The following is a 15,944-nucleotide window of genomic DNA, read 5'->3' on the forward strand; positions in this document are numbered from 1 at the left end:
TTGTTGAGTGTCTATGGGATTAAATAACATAATTCTGATCTCATACATGCATGCAAGAATTCAGCAAAAATAAGGGGGAGTCGGGGGATTCCTTTTCCCAAGCTTTGTCTGAGATGAGGGAGGAGAACTGAGGCCCACAGTCTCAGACTAAAAGACATCTTTGCATGGAACACTGTGAGCTCAGTTTGTGTGTTACACATTACTCATTAGAGGCACATTAACATGTACTTTATAGTTAAAACTTTTGATTGTCTTATTATTCCATACTCTGTATTATACACCACTTCCTGACAAAGCTCTTTCATGAGTGGTTTTAGGAGCTAATCATTCATGCACATTCACACACTGAAGGCGTAGCCTTCAAGGGCAATTTAGGGTACAGTGTCTTGCCCAAGGTCACTTTGACAGGACATTGTCATATGTTTGGAAGAGAAGAAACCAGACCCTCCAGCAATTTGCGATGTTGCGATTTGCAACTTTAACGCAACTTCAGTGAATCCCCGTGAATTCAGGGCGGTGTTGCAATTTTAACCAATCACCACGATTTTTCTGCAACTTCCGCGCAGTCTGCCCAGGGGATTGAACTCGGCGGGTCAGGGACGGCCGCACGGTGCAGGAGGATCCCCTCGTGAGACCTCTCCCCGGCGCTGGCTGGCGAAGGTGGCTCGCGGCTCCGGGGCAAAATGTAAAATGTAAACAAAAATGTAAAAAGCACCCCAAACTTTTTTGAAAACCTCATGCAACATCAGACATTTTAGGTCGCAACTATTTCAAAAAAAGGCCCACGAAATCCTTCCAGAAACATTTTATTCCACCTTTATGGGCAACAGTGTATATAATATAAAACATACAGTATATAAAAATAATATATATCATTTGTTCCTTTAATAAGTCATGTGTTTCTGTCACTGAGTATTGATTTATATGTAAAGGTTTTGCACATTTTGTCTCTTATTTTTCGGACTTTATGTTGTTTTATGGCATCATTACTGTATCAATGTTCGGCTTTGTCAAGTAGATTATCCTCGAGGCCTTTATTACATTTTATTTTGCCAACTCAGTCTCCTCTCCAGGCAGAGGGGGGGAAGAGATTTGTTTGTTAGTTGGATACAGTATGTTGTCATGGGCTGCAGCTATTAGTCAAGCCTTGTCACTGAGATATTCGCAACAAACCATATCACTAACTCCACAGCAGCAGCAGCAGCGAGGAGAGCTTTAGAGTCCTGGTTCTAAAGGGACATTTCCTTAACACTTGTGTGAAACATTTCTCTTGGTACTTCACGGACAATCGTGCCAATTTACAACACTCAAGCTCATAGGCAGTGACAAAATAAAATCCAACACAAGACATCACGTCAGTAATATATATGTATGCGCCAATGAAGTGAGTTTGTTTTCAGTTTCAGTCATCATTGAGACTGCCACATCGCTCATATTGTGCCAAGAATGAACAACAAATTACAGAAAGAACCATTTCTGATGACAGATCGTGATGGGAGATAGAGAAATGGCTCATCCTCCAGCCGGCTGTTTGTCACTGATGTCTTATTAGTAGACTCACAGCTGTCTAACTATCAAGTAATTTAATCCAAGACTGACTCTCATATCTCTTTTTCCTAATGGAAAGTAAAATAAATTACCAGCTGGATGCCATCGTTCCTCATATTTACAAGGAAAATAAACATTTAGTTTTCTTTAATCAAGGGTTCTCTTCTTCGTACAAGCGGAGGATGACATTGTCTACGCTGTTGTTGCTTTTTTTTTCCCCCACTTAAAAGTTCCACATTACAAAAAGCTTGTCTGCAGTGTTGTGTTTTTATTTTTTTGTCTTCAGAGCATGACGAGTGCCTCAGCGGACTCCACAACTGCGACGAGAATGCCTTGTGCTTTAACATGGTCGGAGGCCACAGCTGCTCCTGTAAGCCGGGCTACACTGGCAACGGGACAGTCTGCAAAGGTAAGCACTGCCTCGTGAGTTAGGTTATTTCATGCATCATGCACATACAAGAGGCAATATAAGACACCATGAATACCGTTGCAGTGGTGAAACTGAAAATCCGCCTCAAAAAGCTCAATTTATTAAAAGTCATTCATCAGAAATAAAGGACATTTTGCTAAAAAAAAGTGTACCCCATATACTGATCACTATATATTAAATATTTTCCTCCCCTGGGACATGCTATAACTCTATACACACAGATATCTTCTATCTATAATGCTGTACACTGTATATGGTTTTTATTAGACAATATGTTAACACATAGTTTAGGTTTTGTACCAAACATCAACAGACCGTCTTCCCTTCTAGATAGGGAACAGTCTGTACTGAGCATCATGAATACTTCACTGTAATCTGTTTTTAAAGATTAATCAATCACACAAAATAAAGATTTCACCTCATTAATTCAGGGATGTCAATGCAAAACGTCCCAATTAAAGAGGTGTGTGAGCGGTTGTTCAGGCATATTCACATGTTGAATCGTGCCTCATTTATAGTTGATGTTTGGTGGTTTCCCATATTAACACCATTTAAATGTATTGTGTTTGTACTCTCAAGGGCAGCTAACGCAAAGCCTTCTGTGACACTGACTTTAATGAGTGCTTCTCCTGCGCTCGCCGGTCTATTTGTAATCTATGCTCTTACTTGAAAATCGACTCGACCTCATCTGTTCAATCAATTCCTTGATTAGAAATCTATTTAAAGGGGGACTGCACTTTTTTTTTACACATAAGAGATCGGTGTACTGGTTGTGGGGAGCACAGATTCGGATTTGGAGGGGCGAATTGTCATCAAGCAATCAGTGGATGATTTTCTCGATTGGTCACTTTGTGTAAAGCACGTTGGAAAAAAAGTGAAACATGCAAAATTACAATTTCATAAAGTCCATGGTGATGTCGTCAAATTGCTTTTTTCTTCCATTCAACAGGCCAATACCTAAAATAATTCAGTTTCTATTAAATAAGACTCACAAATGTAAAGATGTGACTGTGAAATTGAGATTTTTTTGTGAACAAAAATAGATTCAAAAGTTGATTCTCAAAACAATTGTTGATCTGTCGATGAACTCATCTTTAAAGCTCTAAAATATAACCCCAGTGATGTCAGTGTGACGTCATCAGTGTTATCCAGCCTCAGGCTTGAGGGGACAAGAGGAAGGTTTGATCCAAAAATCAACATAGAGCATTTAAAAATCTGAATATTTCTTCTTTTTTTAAATTAAATCAAAATAAACCACAATACTTAATTGTTGGAGTGCCCCCGTATGTGTTACTCCTTATATTAAATAGGGTTTCTTTATTCTTGGGAAGCAGGTTTGTGTATATATTTCATTTATTTTCATTGCATCCTGTCATCTTCAATGACTTCTCTGTGTTTTGGGGACACATTAACTAACAGCCTACCCACGGATAATGAACATTTTTGAATTAACCTTGGTGAGATCCATTAATCACGCAAAATAATATAGTGAGAACCTGTAATGAATCACATCACCAAATTAGCTCTTATTCTGTATGCAAATACATATGCTGCTGCTGGTCTAATTACATAGTTAATGCTCGTTAATCTCGGTGAGTAATAGCACTTCTCCTCTGGTCTACCTCTAGCTATGTGTGACGGATTGTGCCAGAATGGAGGAACCTGCGTCTCACCTAACAACTGCGTTTGCCAGCAAGGATTTACTGGGAAGAGATGCGAGACAGGTAAGAGTTCATCTCGGTTCCACTCCTACGTTTCTCTCCTCAAAAATAGCTCAAGGAAGACTTTTGCCTGAATGTGTGAGAAGGGACGAGAAAAGGAAGAGGTGACGTAAAGCGAGTGGGTGTTTCACTTTCTTCACATATGGCAGGAAAAGGGACAAATGGAAAGAGAAGGCGAGGTTACTGTAGGAAGGTGCACGAGATTAAAGTTTTTAGTTATCTTGGCATATCCAGGCTGTTGTTTAAAAAGCCAGTGATAATTCTTACATTGTGTAGCTTTCTTTGCTCTGACCCCGACAAAACAGCTGATCTCTAAATGCTGAGATGTTTGCAGAACACACACACACACTGCTATATTCACTGTGTGTGTGTGTGTGAACAGGATCTGACTGTGCCGGTCTGCACTCCGTTGTGAATAATGAGTTTGTACCTCTTCCAGTGGCCTGATGGAGGATTTGAACTGCAGTTGCAGCAGTATGGGAATTACCCCATATCGCAGTCCATATTAATCAGCATGGCATGCCTTCTCATAGGCTCATCCGGATCCATATCACAGCTGCACAAACTCCTGATGCACCACATCCGATAGGAAATGATAGCTTCGCTGAGTGTTAAGTCAGCCAGTGTTTATAGAAAAGACGCGTATCACAACACATGGAAATATGTCAAACACGACGTTGGGATTCGGATGCTATTCGGTGTGTTTTTGTTTTTTTTCTCCCCCTGCAGTGCCAGTGATTTAAGGTAACCATGAAGGACTATAATCCCCGTGCTTGGTGCTCGGTGTACACTGTATGTCTAATCTATAGCAGCAACACCTTTCTCATAACCCGCTTCAACCTTTTCGTGGAGTGTCCTTCAGGAGACAAGCGGCCGAGCTAATAGAAAGTCAAGTCATGACAGTTCTCTCAGTGTGTGCGCTTGTGTTTGAGCGAAGCGAACGGAGCCTCTCTGCTTGCTCATTGGTTCGGGTATTGATTGCACATAAAGGACTTTTCTTTTTTTTTCTTTTTTTTTTACAAGGCATCCTTTTTACTGCCCGTCTTAAAGTAAATGAATTTTCTCATGGTGCTGCTCAGAGATGCTGAGGAAGGGGAGTGTGTGTGTGCTGAGAATAACCATAATGACTTATCCTCCTCCCCATTTTGCAGCAGAGAAGGTTCTGAGGACCTCTCAGTAATGGCACGGTCCAGGCAATCACACATTTCATTACCTTCCATAGTGTCTTAGATCCCTGCCTTTCTCTTTTTGTCTCCTTCTCTAACCTCACCCTCTTTTGTGTGCGTCCCTCACGTCAAAAAACAGTCGCAGGACAGTCCATCAAATGAGAAATCTTGTACGGCAGCTTTGTCCAAGGTGAATCTATTCATCGCTCTGTATTTCAAAAGCACCAGATCCACCAAAGATTTCTCCAGGCACTTTTATTTTCATCAGTCGAGTTTTTGTTCAAAGAATCCTGCTTTGACTTTTCACCAAGTGAAAAAGTTAAAAAGCCTTTGTTACAGCCGCTACATGCACACACAGTTAACTTTTTCAGTCACATCTATCTTTAGAAAAGAAATGAAGACACTTGTACATATAGATTTTCTTGACCTTTTCTATACCTGCGTTACACATGCTGTCAAAAACTATTTTTTCCATTTCTCCAGGTCTTCACTTAATTGACAACAGTTAATTAAATTTTTTTATGGTGCCCGTTGCAGTGAAAATGTAATTAATTTAACCTCATGCACCTCATATCATCTTTTGTAGTCAGCCATCATCAAGGCAGATCTCACAACAGAAATGTTTATAGTTTATAGTTTTCTTTATTTTTTTTAGAAATATTATTCCTCAAAGAAGTGTGACAGTCTCACAATGTCACAAATCATTTCCGTGGCATCCGTTGGTGACCATACACAAATACCATGTCAACATTTCATACGTTCATCATGTGTATAATGAATCGTAGTCAATTTGATTTGATTTAGAAAAGGAAGTGTTGAAAAGTAAAATAAATAAATAAATAAAAATCTCTTACATTTATAGGGACTAGTTTCCTTCAGAAAGTAGTTTCAGTAAAAACTTTTCACAGAAAGGCCTGTGTTATTGCAGAGAGGACAGAGTTTTAGAAAGTCACACTGCTGTTAAATTTTTTAATGGAATTCGAAGTTCAACAGTTGCCAATTTTCTAACCTTCAGACAGGCTGGTATCCCCATTTCCAGCCTTTATGCTATGCAAAGCTAACTCATCTGCTAGCTGCAGCTTCATATTTATATGTCATATAAGAGAGAGGAAAGTAAACCAGCATATTTCCCAAAATATTGAACCATGCGTATCAGTTTTCAATGCTGTGAGTTACCCAAGCAAATTTCCAATCACCTCCGTTGTATTGAGGTTGAGTCACCACCTGTATGTTTTAAAAAATATATGTTTTACTGTAATTTAGTTGAACAAAACCTTTCGGATCTTCGTTTTTTCATTGTATCTGACTGAAAAATAACTGGTTGCAAACCATTTTCTTACCTTGGATACAGTTTCACTACAAATACATACAGTTAAAACACAAATGCAGTCTATTTCTTCTAATAATAACACCATGAGAGGAATCAGGGGATCAGTAATTGGTGGCTCGGGGATCGGTCTGTTTTAAGGCTCCTCTCCTCTTTCTCGTCATTAAGGCTGATTAGAATTCAAGGTTTGAGGACATGAACACAAACAAGCGTTCACATGCATGGCAAGTCTCTTGTGTGTTCTTCAAGCCTCGGGTGACAAGATGTTTGTCACCGCAGCTGCTGCTTTAGTGTGCATGTCTGTCTCTCCCTCTCCCTTCCACAATCTGACTCCTTCCCAATCTCATCTGAGGCTGTCTTGTGACAGCTACTGTCCTCGTGTTGATTTATTCTTTGGTGGTTTTATAGTCCAGGTCCACTGGCAGAGCCACCCCCTGTCACAAGTACTGATACTGGCAAGGAGAACCCAAAAGCACGACACTGAAGCAGACAAGTTCGAGGGAAGATCAGTTTACTAAGTCCAGAAACAGGCAGGGTCAAAACCAGGAGATCAAAAAACAGGCAAGCTGTAACATAGTCACACCCTGTCTTTCTTTATTCGGTCCCTTGTCTCTTTAACTACTCTCCTGTCATTTCAGGTCCCATCTTCCTTGATCAGCTCATTCCCCTCACCTGGTTTTCCCCGCCCATCTCCACACCTGCAGCCCATTTTCTCATTAGCTCCTCAGGGTATATATACTAGTCCATTTTCATTTCATCCCGGCCAGAGTGTTCTGTCACGAGTACTGATACTGGCAAGGAGAATCCAAAAGCACGACACTGAAGCAGACAAGTTCCAGGGAAGATCAGTTTACTAAGTCCAGAAACAGGCAGGGTCAAAACCAGGAGATCAAAAAACAGCCAAGCAAATCCGACGGGGGGCAGGCAGGAATCCAAAATCCACAACAGGCAAAAACAGGATCAGAACAGGAAGTCAAAAAACAGGGATTGCTGGAGAGCTTGGCGAAACAATACAAGACACTCTGGCAGGGATGAAATGAAAATGGACTAGTATATATACCCTGAGGAGCTAATGAGAAAATGGGCTGCAGGTGTGGAGATGGGCGGGGAAAACCAGGTGAGGGGAATGAGCTGATCAAGGAAGATGGGACCTGAAATGACAGGAGAGTAGTTAAAGAGACAAGGGACCGAATAACGAAAGACAGGGTGTGACTATGTTACACCCCCATGCTACAGGGCTAAAGTCTCTGGCACTGGCTAGACACTTCAGCAGTCATTCAGTGTGAAAGGAGGGGTCCGTCTTACTGTTTCCTCACAACGTGACAGGAACTCCCAGTGAGGCTGGTGTCTACTGGAGAAGCTCACAGAGATGTATGGAGGTTAATGTTCTGTTGGATATGCTGCTCTACTCGTGGGGGGGGAACGAGGAGAGGGGGGCTGAGAGAAATGGTTTGGGGAGAAGAGATGGAGATGTACGGGGAGAGTGACAGATGCAAAAATTCGAGGAGGGAGAGGAAAGGGAGGTAACGGCGAGGAGGGGGTGAGAGGAGGTGAAGTGGAAAGGAAGGATACAGAGATGTTGGGGAAAAACTGACAGATGCGGCGATGGAATGGGAAATGCAAGGAAAGGGATGGGTGGTTATGAGGGTAGGGGTTAGCGGGTTTTCTCTGCATTCACATGCAGAATGAGGCCGGCGAAGTTGGTGCTGCAGGAGGAGGAGGAGGAGAAGAAGCAAGGCTGGGTGGATGAACATGGAAAAGCTTTCACTAAGTCTGCCCCCCCCCCCCCCCCCCCCCCAGAACCCTGCGAGCTTTTAGAGGCCTCCCAAGGGACTCCACCACTTCTGCTGCTGCTGCAGTGGCAGAATGACGGCCTGTCATAAGACACCGAACAAGAGCTATTCAAAGCGGATACACACACACACACACACACACCACCTATGAGCATCCACACATATATTTAAGCATGAGGAGATGCTGAACGGTTTTGGGGGATTGTCAACCTGCCTCCTAATTTTGGAGTGTTGTACGTCAGCGTGTCCATAGTTTGTGTACTATTTTGTGCCTGCCTCTGTCGAAGTGTACTGTATGTGGGTGCGTGTTTCCTGTTTGTGTTATGATCTGTTAGAGGCTGTGTGTGTGCTCTTGGTAGCTTGTCATTACCATTCAGGGGGAATGGATGGGGAGGGACAGGGGACACACAGTGCTGACAGACGGACACCAGCTAGTGGAGTGACTCTGACACATCATGAATTATGCAGGATACAGCTGCGGCAGGGCACATACACTTCAGTCATGGATATAAATGTACGCAGGGCCAGCCATGTAATGTGTGCCCCGGACATGCTGCATAGTCAATATTCTAGCCCCAGGCTAGCACTATTCCTTATATGGCTGGGGTGAGAGATGGGCAAATGCTGCAATAGTAGGTTTATTTTTCAGTAAAACGGATGTTCATTTTCTTCCCAGGCTTGGAGAAAACCAGAATGTGCCACTATAGCTGTTAGGATGTTTCACAGTTAGACCTAATATGCTTGTTGAAGCCTGTTTTTTTTAACGGACAAGTGATTGAATGCCAGATAGAATGAGTGTGATTGATCATCTTACCTGTAACTGGTTTTCTCTGATGTAGTGAAATCAACACACATTGTGTTTGTGAACAATTCTGTGACTCTCTCTTTTTCATTAGGGTTTTCATAAGTGCAGAGTGTATTTCCCAAGGCCTTGTTGTTCAACATAAATCAATTTTAAAGGTAAAACTTGTTCAATTTTACATCCATTTCTGAAAACAGAGCTTAAAGGTCCAGTGTGTCAGATTTAGAGGGCTCCATTTACAGATAATTGCAGAAATGGAATAAAATATGCATAGCTGTGTGTTTTATTAGTACTGTACATAATCACCTGGATATTAGAACGAGAACACAGCTAACCCTAAACCTTGTCCATGGAGTCCATCATGTTTCTACAGTAGCCTAAAATAGACAAACCAAATACTGACTTCAGATAGGGCCTCTCTGTTTTTTTGGAGAGGGTGAGGCGAGGGGGTTTCAGTCTGCAGCTACACAGCTTAATCCTCCACACTGGACCTTTTAGAAAAAAATATAAATGCACAGCTTGTTAACTTTGGTTTACATAAACAATAATATATAAGAAGATGCATAAAATGCAGAGCTTCATGACAATGTAGCAAAACTTGAAGTCAACAATCAGAGCGTCCAGCTGGCAGCATTTCATATGATTTCATGTCAGTGGGTGGGATGTTTAAGAAAGGCAAATTAGCTGCTAGCCGTTGAGCCCAAATTGAGCTTTGAACTGTGTGGAAGTAAAAACTCCAGAAAAAAAACCTGTTTTACTTCAATGGTGCACTGGAAAATAAGAATAAAATAGATACTGTTCATTAGTTGAGGTTGCTAAAATCCAGTGCACCTTTGTGTAGTCATCACTGCCCCTGCTAATGAAGTAATTTCCATTTGCTACAGTATGGGGCTATGTATTTATTTATTTATTTATTGTTTGCATATAACGATCTGCACTCATGTTGCATAAAACAACGTCACATCACAGTGGTCTTGATAAAAGTCCAGGCTTAATTAAAATAAAAAACCATAAACACTTTAAATAAATCATGTTGCCGTTCCGTCTGATAGATAAGTGGACAGGATAGATTTATTACAAATTCTTTATGATCATCTTAGCTTTAAGATGCTTTTAGAAAACCGGGTCCAGGACTGTAAAGATTTTTTTTTTTTTTATCAGTTGGAATAATTGGACATGACATCTGTGAACATCCCCTCCAGTTTTCTGTGTGTTTATTGACTGAATTGCTGTTGCTGTGAGATGAATGAGGAGGTAGCCTTTGTATTTCTTTTATTTTTCAGCTCATTATCTTCTCCTTTCAAGGCCCTTGAAGCTTGTTAGGGTGCTTGGCCACCAGTTAAAATTTGATGTCACTACGCTGTCAGTTCTGTAACTAATGGCCATCTCAGATGGCCTCTTGCAAGCTCCTCAAAGGACACTGTGGACTTCTTAAGGGAGGAGATGCTGTGGATGGACCCCTCCCCCTTTCATGTGCGGGGAGGGGTCCATCGCACTGAGGCTACTTTAGCATCAACAATGTTCTTTAAGGACAAGGAGAGAGATAAAAAGATTTGTTCGGCGTTAATGATGCAGTTTAGATTTGTGACTCCTACACACTCCTGGAGGGTAATGTTCAAGAGCACCATCAGGGAGCCGCGCTGCGATACACCTACACTGTAAATCACTGTTTTATTGGTAGGAAAAACTCAAATTTTCTCAAGTCGTGATCGTTCGCCACGGCACCACTTCTTCCAAAGCGATGCTCTCATAAAGAGAAGTGATCTAAAGAGGGAAACGTTCTGTTTATGTGCAGGAAACGGCGCCCGTTCATCAGAAGTTCCATATTATTTGATTTGCTAATAAAATATTCAATGAGTTTTCCATAAGGAAAGGAAGAAAAGTGAGGGGAAGGAAGGAGGAAACAAAGCAGCATATGATACAGAGGAAGGGATTTTAATGAGATGTAAAAAAAAAAATAGAAGAGGAAAAATAGCAATAAAGATGAGCAGGTGGAGGATGGTAGGAGATGAGTAGATGGCCAGCGAGTTTATGAGGAAACTGAGCAGTGAGAGAAGGAGTGTGGAGCCCTGAGGTCATGCTGGCACATCGACCAGGACAGAGAACCGATCGGGGCCAGAGAAACAATTTGTTGGCCCGGACGTCATTTACATCGATTGGAAGCTTGTCAGAGTTGTAGACAAAAACTTTTCCAAACAACAGCAAGACAAACAAACACAAGAGTCCACAAGAGGCGAGACATAGAGAGGATCAGGTGAAGCTGAACACGTATATTACCAGATACAAGTATAAAGATGTGCATGAGAACCAGGCTAGCAGTTGCTGTTGTATAACAGCGAGGGCCGCAGTGAGTATTACAAAAAAAAAAACACAACACAATCTCGTCACAGTTGAAATCTCCCTTGGGCACCTCCCACCCGACACTCATGCACAGGTAGTGAATATTTAAAGCCATATTAATTTTTTTCACCCCCCTTTGACAGCTCCCATGATGCATTGCTGCAGCTCTCCCTTTTCTCTCTCTCCTTCCTTTGCTCCACACTTCTACCCACAAGGCCCGGGGGCCTGTGACTGTTTAAGCTCAAGCGGCTTGTTTAAGCACAGTGATTATGTATTCATTATTTATTTAGAGACGGCCTCACAAAGCACTCACTCCATCACCCGTAATTAGTGTGTCTTAATTAGGCCCTGCTAATGGCCGGAGCTGTCGTTTAGCTGAGCGCAACCTGCTGCTTCTACCGAAATGACACATCTCCCAGGGATAGCTTGCTGCAGTACAGTGAACCGCACAGGGTAGCTGGACAGCTGCAGCGCTTCAAAGGCCAATGCAAATTAAATTGCATTGTTTCTCTCCGCTGCAGCATGCCGATCTGCTCGGTAACTTGCACGTCCTGTGCTGTCTTTTGAGAAATAAAACTGTATTTGCATGAAGCAGTAACAATTTTTTATTTTATTATTGACTGAGTGTGTGGGCAAGCCACCTGGAAAGTGGACTGAGTTAAGCTACTAGTTACTAGTTTAACTACATCGAACCAACATTAAACCGACTTCATTTCAAGTCACTTCTGTCTCTGTGACCGCCTTACTACCACAGCAATATCCACCTGACCTGCACTAATGTGCAGCACTGCAGCATCTTAACAATTAATGTAACTAATTATTTAACTATGGTCATGTCTGTTGTAGCTTTAGCTGTTTTTGAGTTAGTCTTTTTAGTTGTGTATATAAGTTAAGACCCTACTGAGAAACTCATAACATCGCTACTGCCCAACACTGACTAAGAGCCTGCTACTCAACACAAAGAAATATATATATAATATATAGAAATAATAACCCACACACCTAATGCCTCCCTCTCATCGCCAATCATAGACACACCTTACACTTACACCTTGACTTGATGAATGATCTACCAAGCAACTATCGACATTTTTTATAAAGTGCACCACGAACATTTTGATTACCAAATGGTTTTTATACTTACACCTGCATTAATTGATTTTTTTGGGGCCACTTAAGGGCAGCTCTGCAAGCTGTAGACACAACACTGACATCTTAAAAAGTTTATACGGTGAGTTATTATGCTTTAGTTAAGTTGTTATCGATCCTCTTTGGTGAAACCAGAGTGAAGATTCAGCAGCGACAGAGAGAAGAGAGATGTGTAGCCATATCACATGAAAGCGTGACTGCTGCTGAGACAGAGCCAGATCTCGAACACGTGTAATATCTCCCGACTGAGCCATTTTAGTATCAGAATGTTCGGCGGATATTCGGCTTCGTCACAAACGGGTCTCTTCAGTGACAACGAGAGGAAATAATAGGCCGTAATCTTCGGTCACTTCCTCTTCTCATTTGAGTGAACAGACTCAGGATCTGCCACTGGTCTCGTAAAGGTGAGCGGCAGTAGCTAAACCCATGTGACGCAGATTCTGGAAATAACTATAGTCCAGAAGCTACAACAGACAGAAAAGCTGAGGGGAGCTACACTACTTTTAATTTTACTTTTATTTTTACTTTTAATTCATTTATTTTTAATTTATTTTTCTTATTTCTTCTTAAAAAGTGGTACGTAAATGTGTATAGGTTGTACGTAATGTGTGTTTTCTCTTTATCATTTTATATTATTTTATTGTTGACTTATCTTTTTTTTTTTTCTATATACTTTATTAATCCCACGAACGGGGAATTTCTTTTCACACTCTATTTATTTACATGCATTTTAACCTAGATACACACACATGTAGTACAAGGGCATAGACATGCAATTTTGGAGAGAGATGGTGGAGTGATGGGCAGCCCCCCTGAGAAGCGCCCAGCGAGCTGTTGGGGGGTATCGGTGCCTTGCTCAAGGGCACCTCGGCAGTGCCCAGGAGGTGAACTGGCACCTCTCCAGCTACCTTCCATATCTGGTCCATGTGGGACTTGAACCGCCCACCCTCCGGTTCCCAAGCCAAGTCCCTATGGACTGAGCTACTGCCGCCCATTTTATCTTTTTATGTATTGTTTATTTTTAATTCTCAGTTGCTTCATATTGTCTCTTCTTCTTCTTCTTCTTCTTCTTATTGTTATTATTCATAATCATTCATTTTTTTCCATTGTCAATACAAATATATTGATGAATGCAGCTTTGAATGCTGCTGCCAACAGCTCCTTTAGTTACAAGCTTTAAACTACAGGTAGCAGTTACCAGCACATGTTTGTTTAGACTGTGTCTGGTGCTCCTGTTGGCCTAGCTGTCAATCAAACACCTGGATCTGCAGCTCCCAGTATGAGGCTTCGAGACAAAAGGAATGTTTCTAATGGATCTTTTTTACTTTCAAAACTAAAACAACCTAAAATTCAATTGCACATGTTTTTATCTCTGCATAGAGCGGTTTACAAATTATAATATTGTTTGTACTTCAAAGGGTGGAGGAATTTTACAGCTTTAGGTAAGTGATACAGAGTGATTGCATTCTGTATGCGCTTCCAGCTACAGATTGTTCACAAGGCTTGTTTCCAATTTGCCATGATTACTCATCCACTCTCTCCCACTCAAGTGCTCGCAGATATAGATTTGTGTTTCAGTGTCTGTTTCATCTTCAAGAACCCCGTGTGTAACTCAATTTGCTGCGGGCTTCATGATGATTGATTGATTATTTGAGTTTGCTCTTTGTCTTAATGAAGACTGAGGACCAGTGACAATCGCTCAATTACTTTTTACTGTACATAAAAGAGCAGAGAGCTGAAATCCATTTCTTACCTTATCGCTGTGTCATGTACAGGCCAATAAAAGCTCTGTACACATTATTATCGATTCCTGCAGCCTTTTCTCAGCCGCCATTGTAAACGTGATCTGACATGACAGATTCAGCTCATTGTAAAATCCACTTATTGTCAAATGGCATCTGACTCTGGAGCTGGAGTTGAGATTCAGGAATGTTTCTAAATGATTCCTCCTGGAACCTATCAGGATTATGGGGAAGACCTCTATGGAAATGGAAATCAGTTTGAATCAGGTTACTGTACTGGAGATGTACGCATGGCACTGAGTGATGCAACGCAGGAGAACTGCATCCCCCATCCCCGCAGGGCTATCTGTCAGTCAAAGAAGTCTAAAGACATGGGCAGGGAAGCAACGGGGAAAGAAAAAAGGGGGTAAAAGCAAAGAGCTGTACCTTTCCAGGATCGGAATAGGAAAGTGAGGAGGCTGGTGAGAGATGAAGGCAAGGCTCTAAACTCTGCTTTTCTTTCTGCTCATAGAGAGACCAGACTGCAGGGATGAGGACGTGTGATCATGGGGGCGCCTCTGTTTTCGCCTCAGCTTTGAGACAGAGATAGACAAGCCAAGTGGGGGGGGGAAAAAAAAAAAAGGACACATGGAAAGGTGAAAGGGATGAAGAAAGAGGGGATTGGGCGTTCATGGCAGAGTGGCATAACAAGCCCAGGAGGGTGCAGAGGTCCATCCGCTTGTTTCACACTTTGTCCTCCGAGAGCTGCCTTAATAGAGCCCTTGTTTCCAGGCTGCCACTCAGGATAACGAGTAGGATAACTGTGGTCTCTCTCATCATCTCTCTTTCTCCTTCCTCGCCTTGTTCCTCCTCCTGCTTCCTCCTTCGACTCATCCTCCTCTCTTTGTGTTGGCTTCAGTATCCTTTTCAGTCAGCAAGATAACTTTAAAATTACCCTCGACCTCTCCGGGGTGATAGACAGAAAGACATTTTGTGTGTGTTGTCTTTTTTTTTTTTTTTGTAGCAGCAGCAGCAGGGAGAAAGAAAAAAACATGACAAGCGAAGATACTGAGACTTCCACATCTATGATTCAACAAAAGCCTCATGATTCAGTCGAGGAAATAGAGCTTCCAGGCAGCATCCTTGTCTGATTGTCATTGTGGATGATTTAATTACAATGATCTTCCATTATCATTTCGGCAAGATGATAAAAGAGAAGGCGAGACTTTTGCAAGCGTGTAGTATCCTTGCCGTACCTCACACGTTCAAGCTTGACAAGTCCAAAGTGCGACAACAGTGAGTTTCACCGTCCTAAAACACTTTAAAAAGTTGATTTGACAGCAGCCCGACAAGCGTCGTCATAATTGTGGCTGACAGGTTTGTCTGGGATAAATGAGAAAACGACGAATCCTTTTGTCGAGGGTGTAACCCGCTGTTTGTGTAGCCAGACAGTCGGAGCTTTTAAAACGCCTGAATGAAACCGTCTGAAAATAATCCATTTGCATATTTTTAGACTTCTCCGTCAGTTAAAAATAGTATCCGACTCTTCACTTGCACTTTGAACAAATTTTACACGGCCTTATTGTGAAGGAAATGGTATGATTCAAACAAATGCGGCTTGATTTTATTTTATATAGTGGCAATACACCTCATCCAGCCTTTCCTCTTAAAAGCGCCCCGTGCTTTTATCACACTGAAATTCTCAGGCAACAAAGAGCATTGGATATTTCTCCTCAGGAGTAGGGGTGAATTTATATTCATTTTCAAAGATAGGCAAGTTATACTATTTGCTGTTAGCTCTTGATTTTTAAGCAGTGTCCTTTTAACCCAGCATCGCTGTCCTAAGGGGAGAAAACGAGGTGCTCTGCTCTCACCAAACGGATGTAATTAGTGAAATGTGAGCTTTGGCTTTCTCACCAAACGGATGTAATTAGTGAAATGTGAGCT

The 15,944-nt window shown here is 41.8% G+C and overlaps 1 protein-coding gene across 2 annotated transcripts in view; it reads left to right on the forward strand.

Moving 5' to 3' along the window:
* LOC104933295 (protein kinase C-binding protein NELL2) overlaps positions 1-15,944 on the forward strand; it is an 81,531-nt gene that overhangs the window by 53,051 nt on the left and 12,536 nt on the right. For both annotated transcript variants that reach the window (XM_027273077.1, XM_019279618.2), the window contains exons 14-15: positions 1,835-1,957; positions 3,607-3,702. In XM_027273077.1, coding sequence (XP_027128878.1) covers positions 1,835-1,957; positions 3,607-3,702 — 219 coding nt within the window. The remainder of the gene's footprint in view (positions 1-1,834; positions 1,958-3,606; positions 3,703-15,944) is intronic.

The sequence above is a fragment of the Larimichthys crocea genome, chromosome XXI (genome assembly GCF_000972845.2).
Source record: "Larimichthys crocea isolate SSNF chromosome XXI, L_crocea_2.0, whole genome shotgun sequence".
NCBI classification, from domain to species: domain Eukaryota; kingdom Metazoa; phylum Chordata; class Actinopteri; family Sciaenidae; genus Larimichthys; species Larimichthys crocea.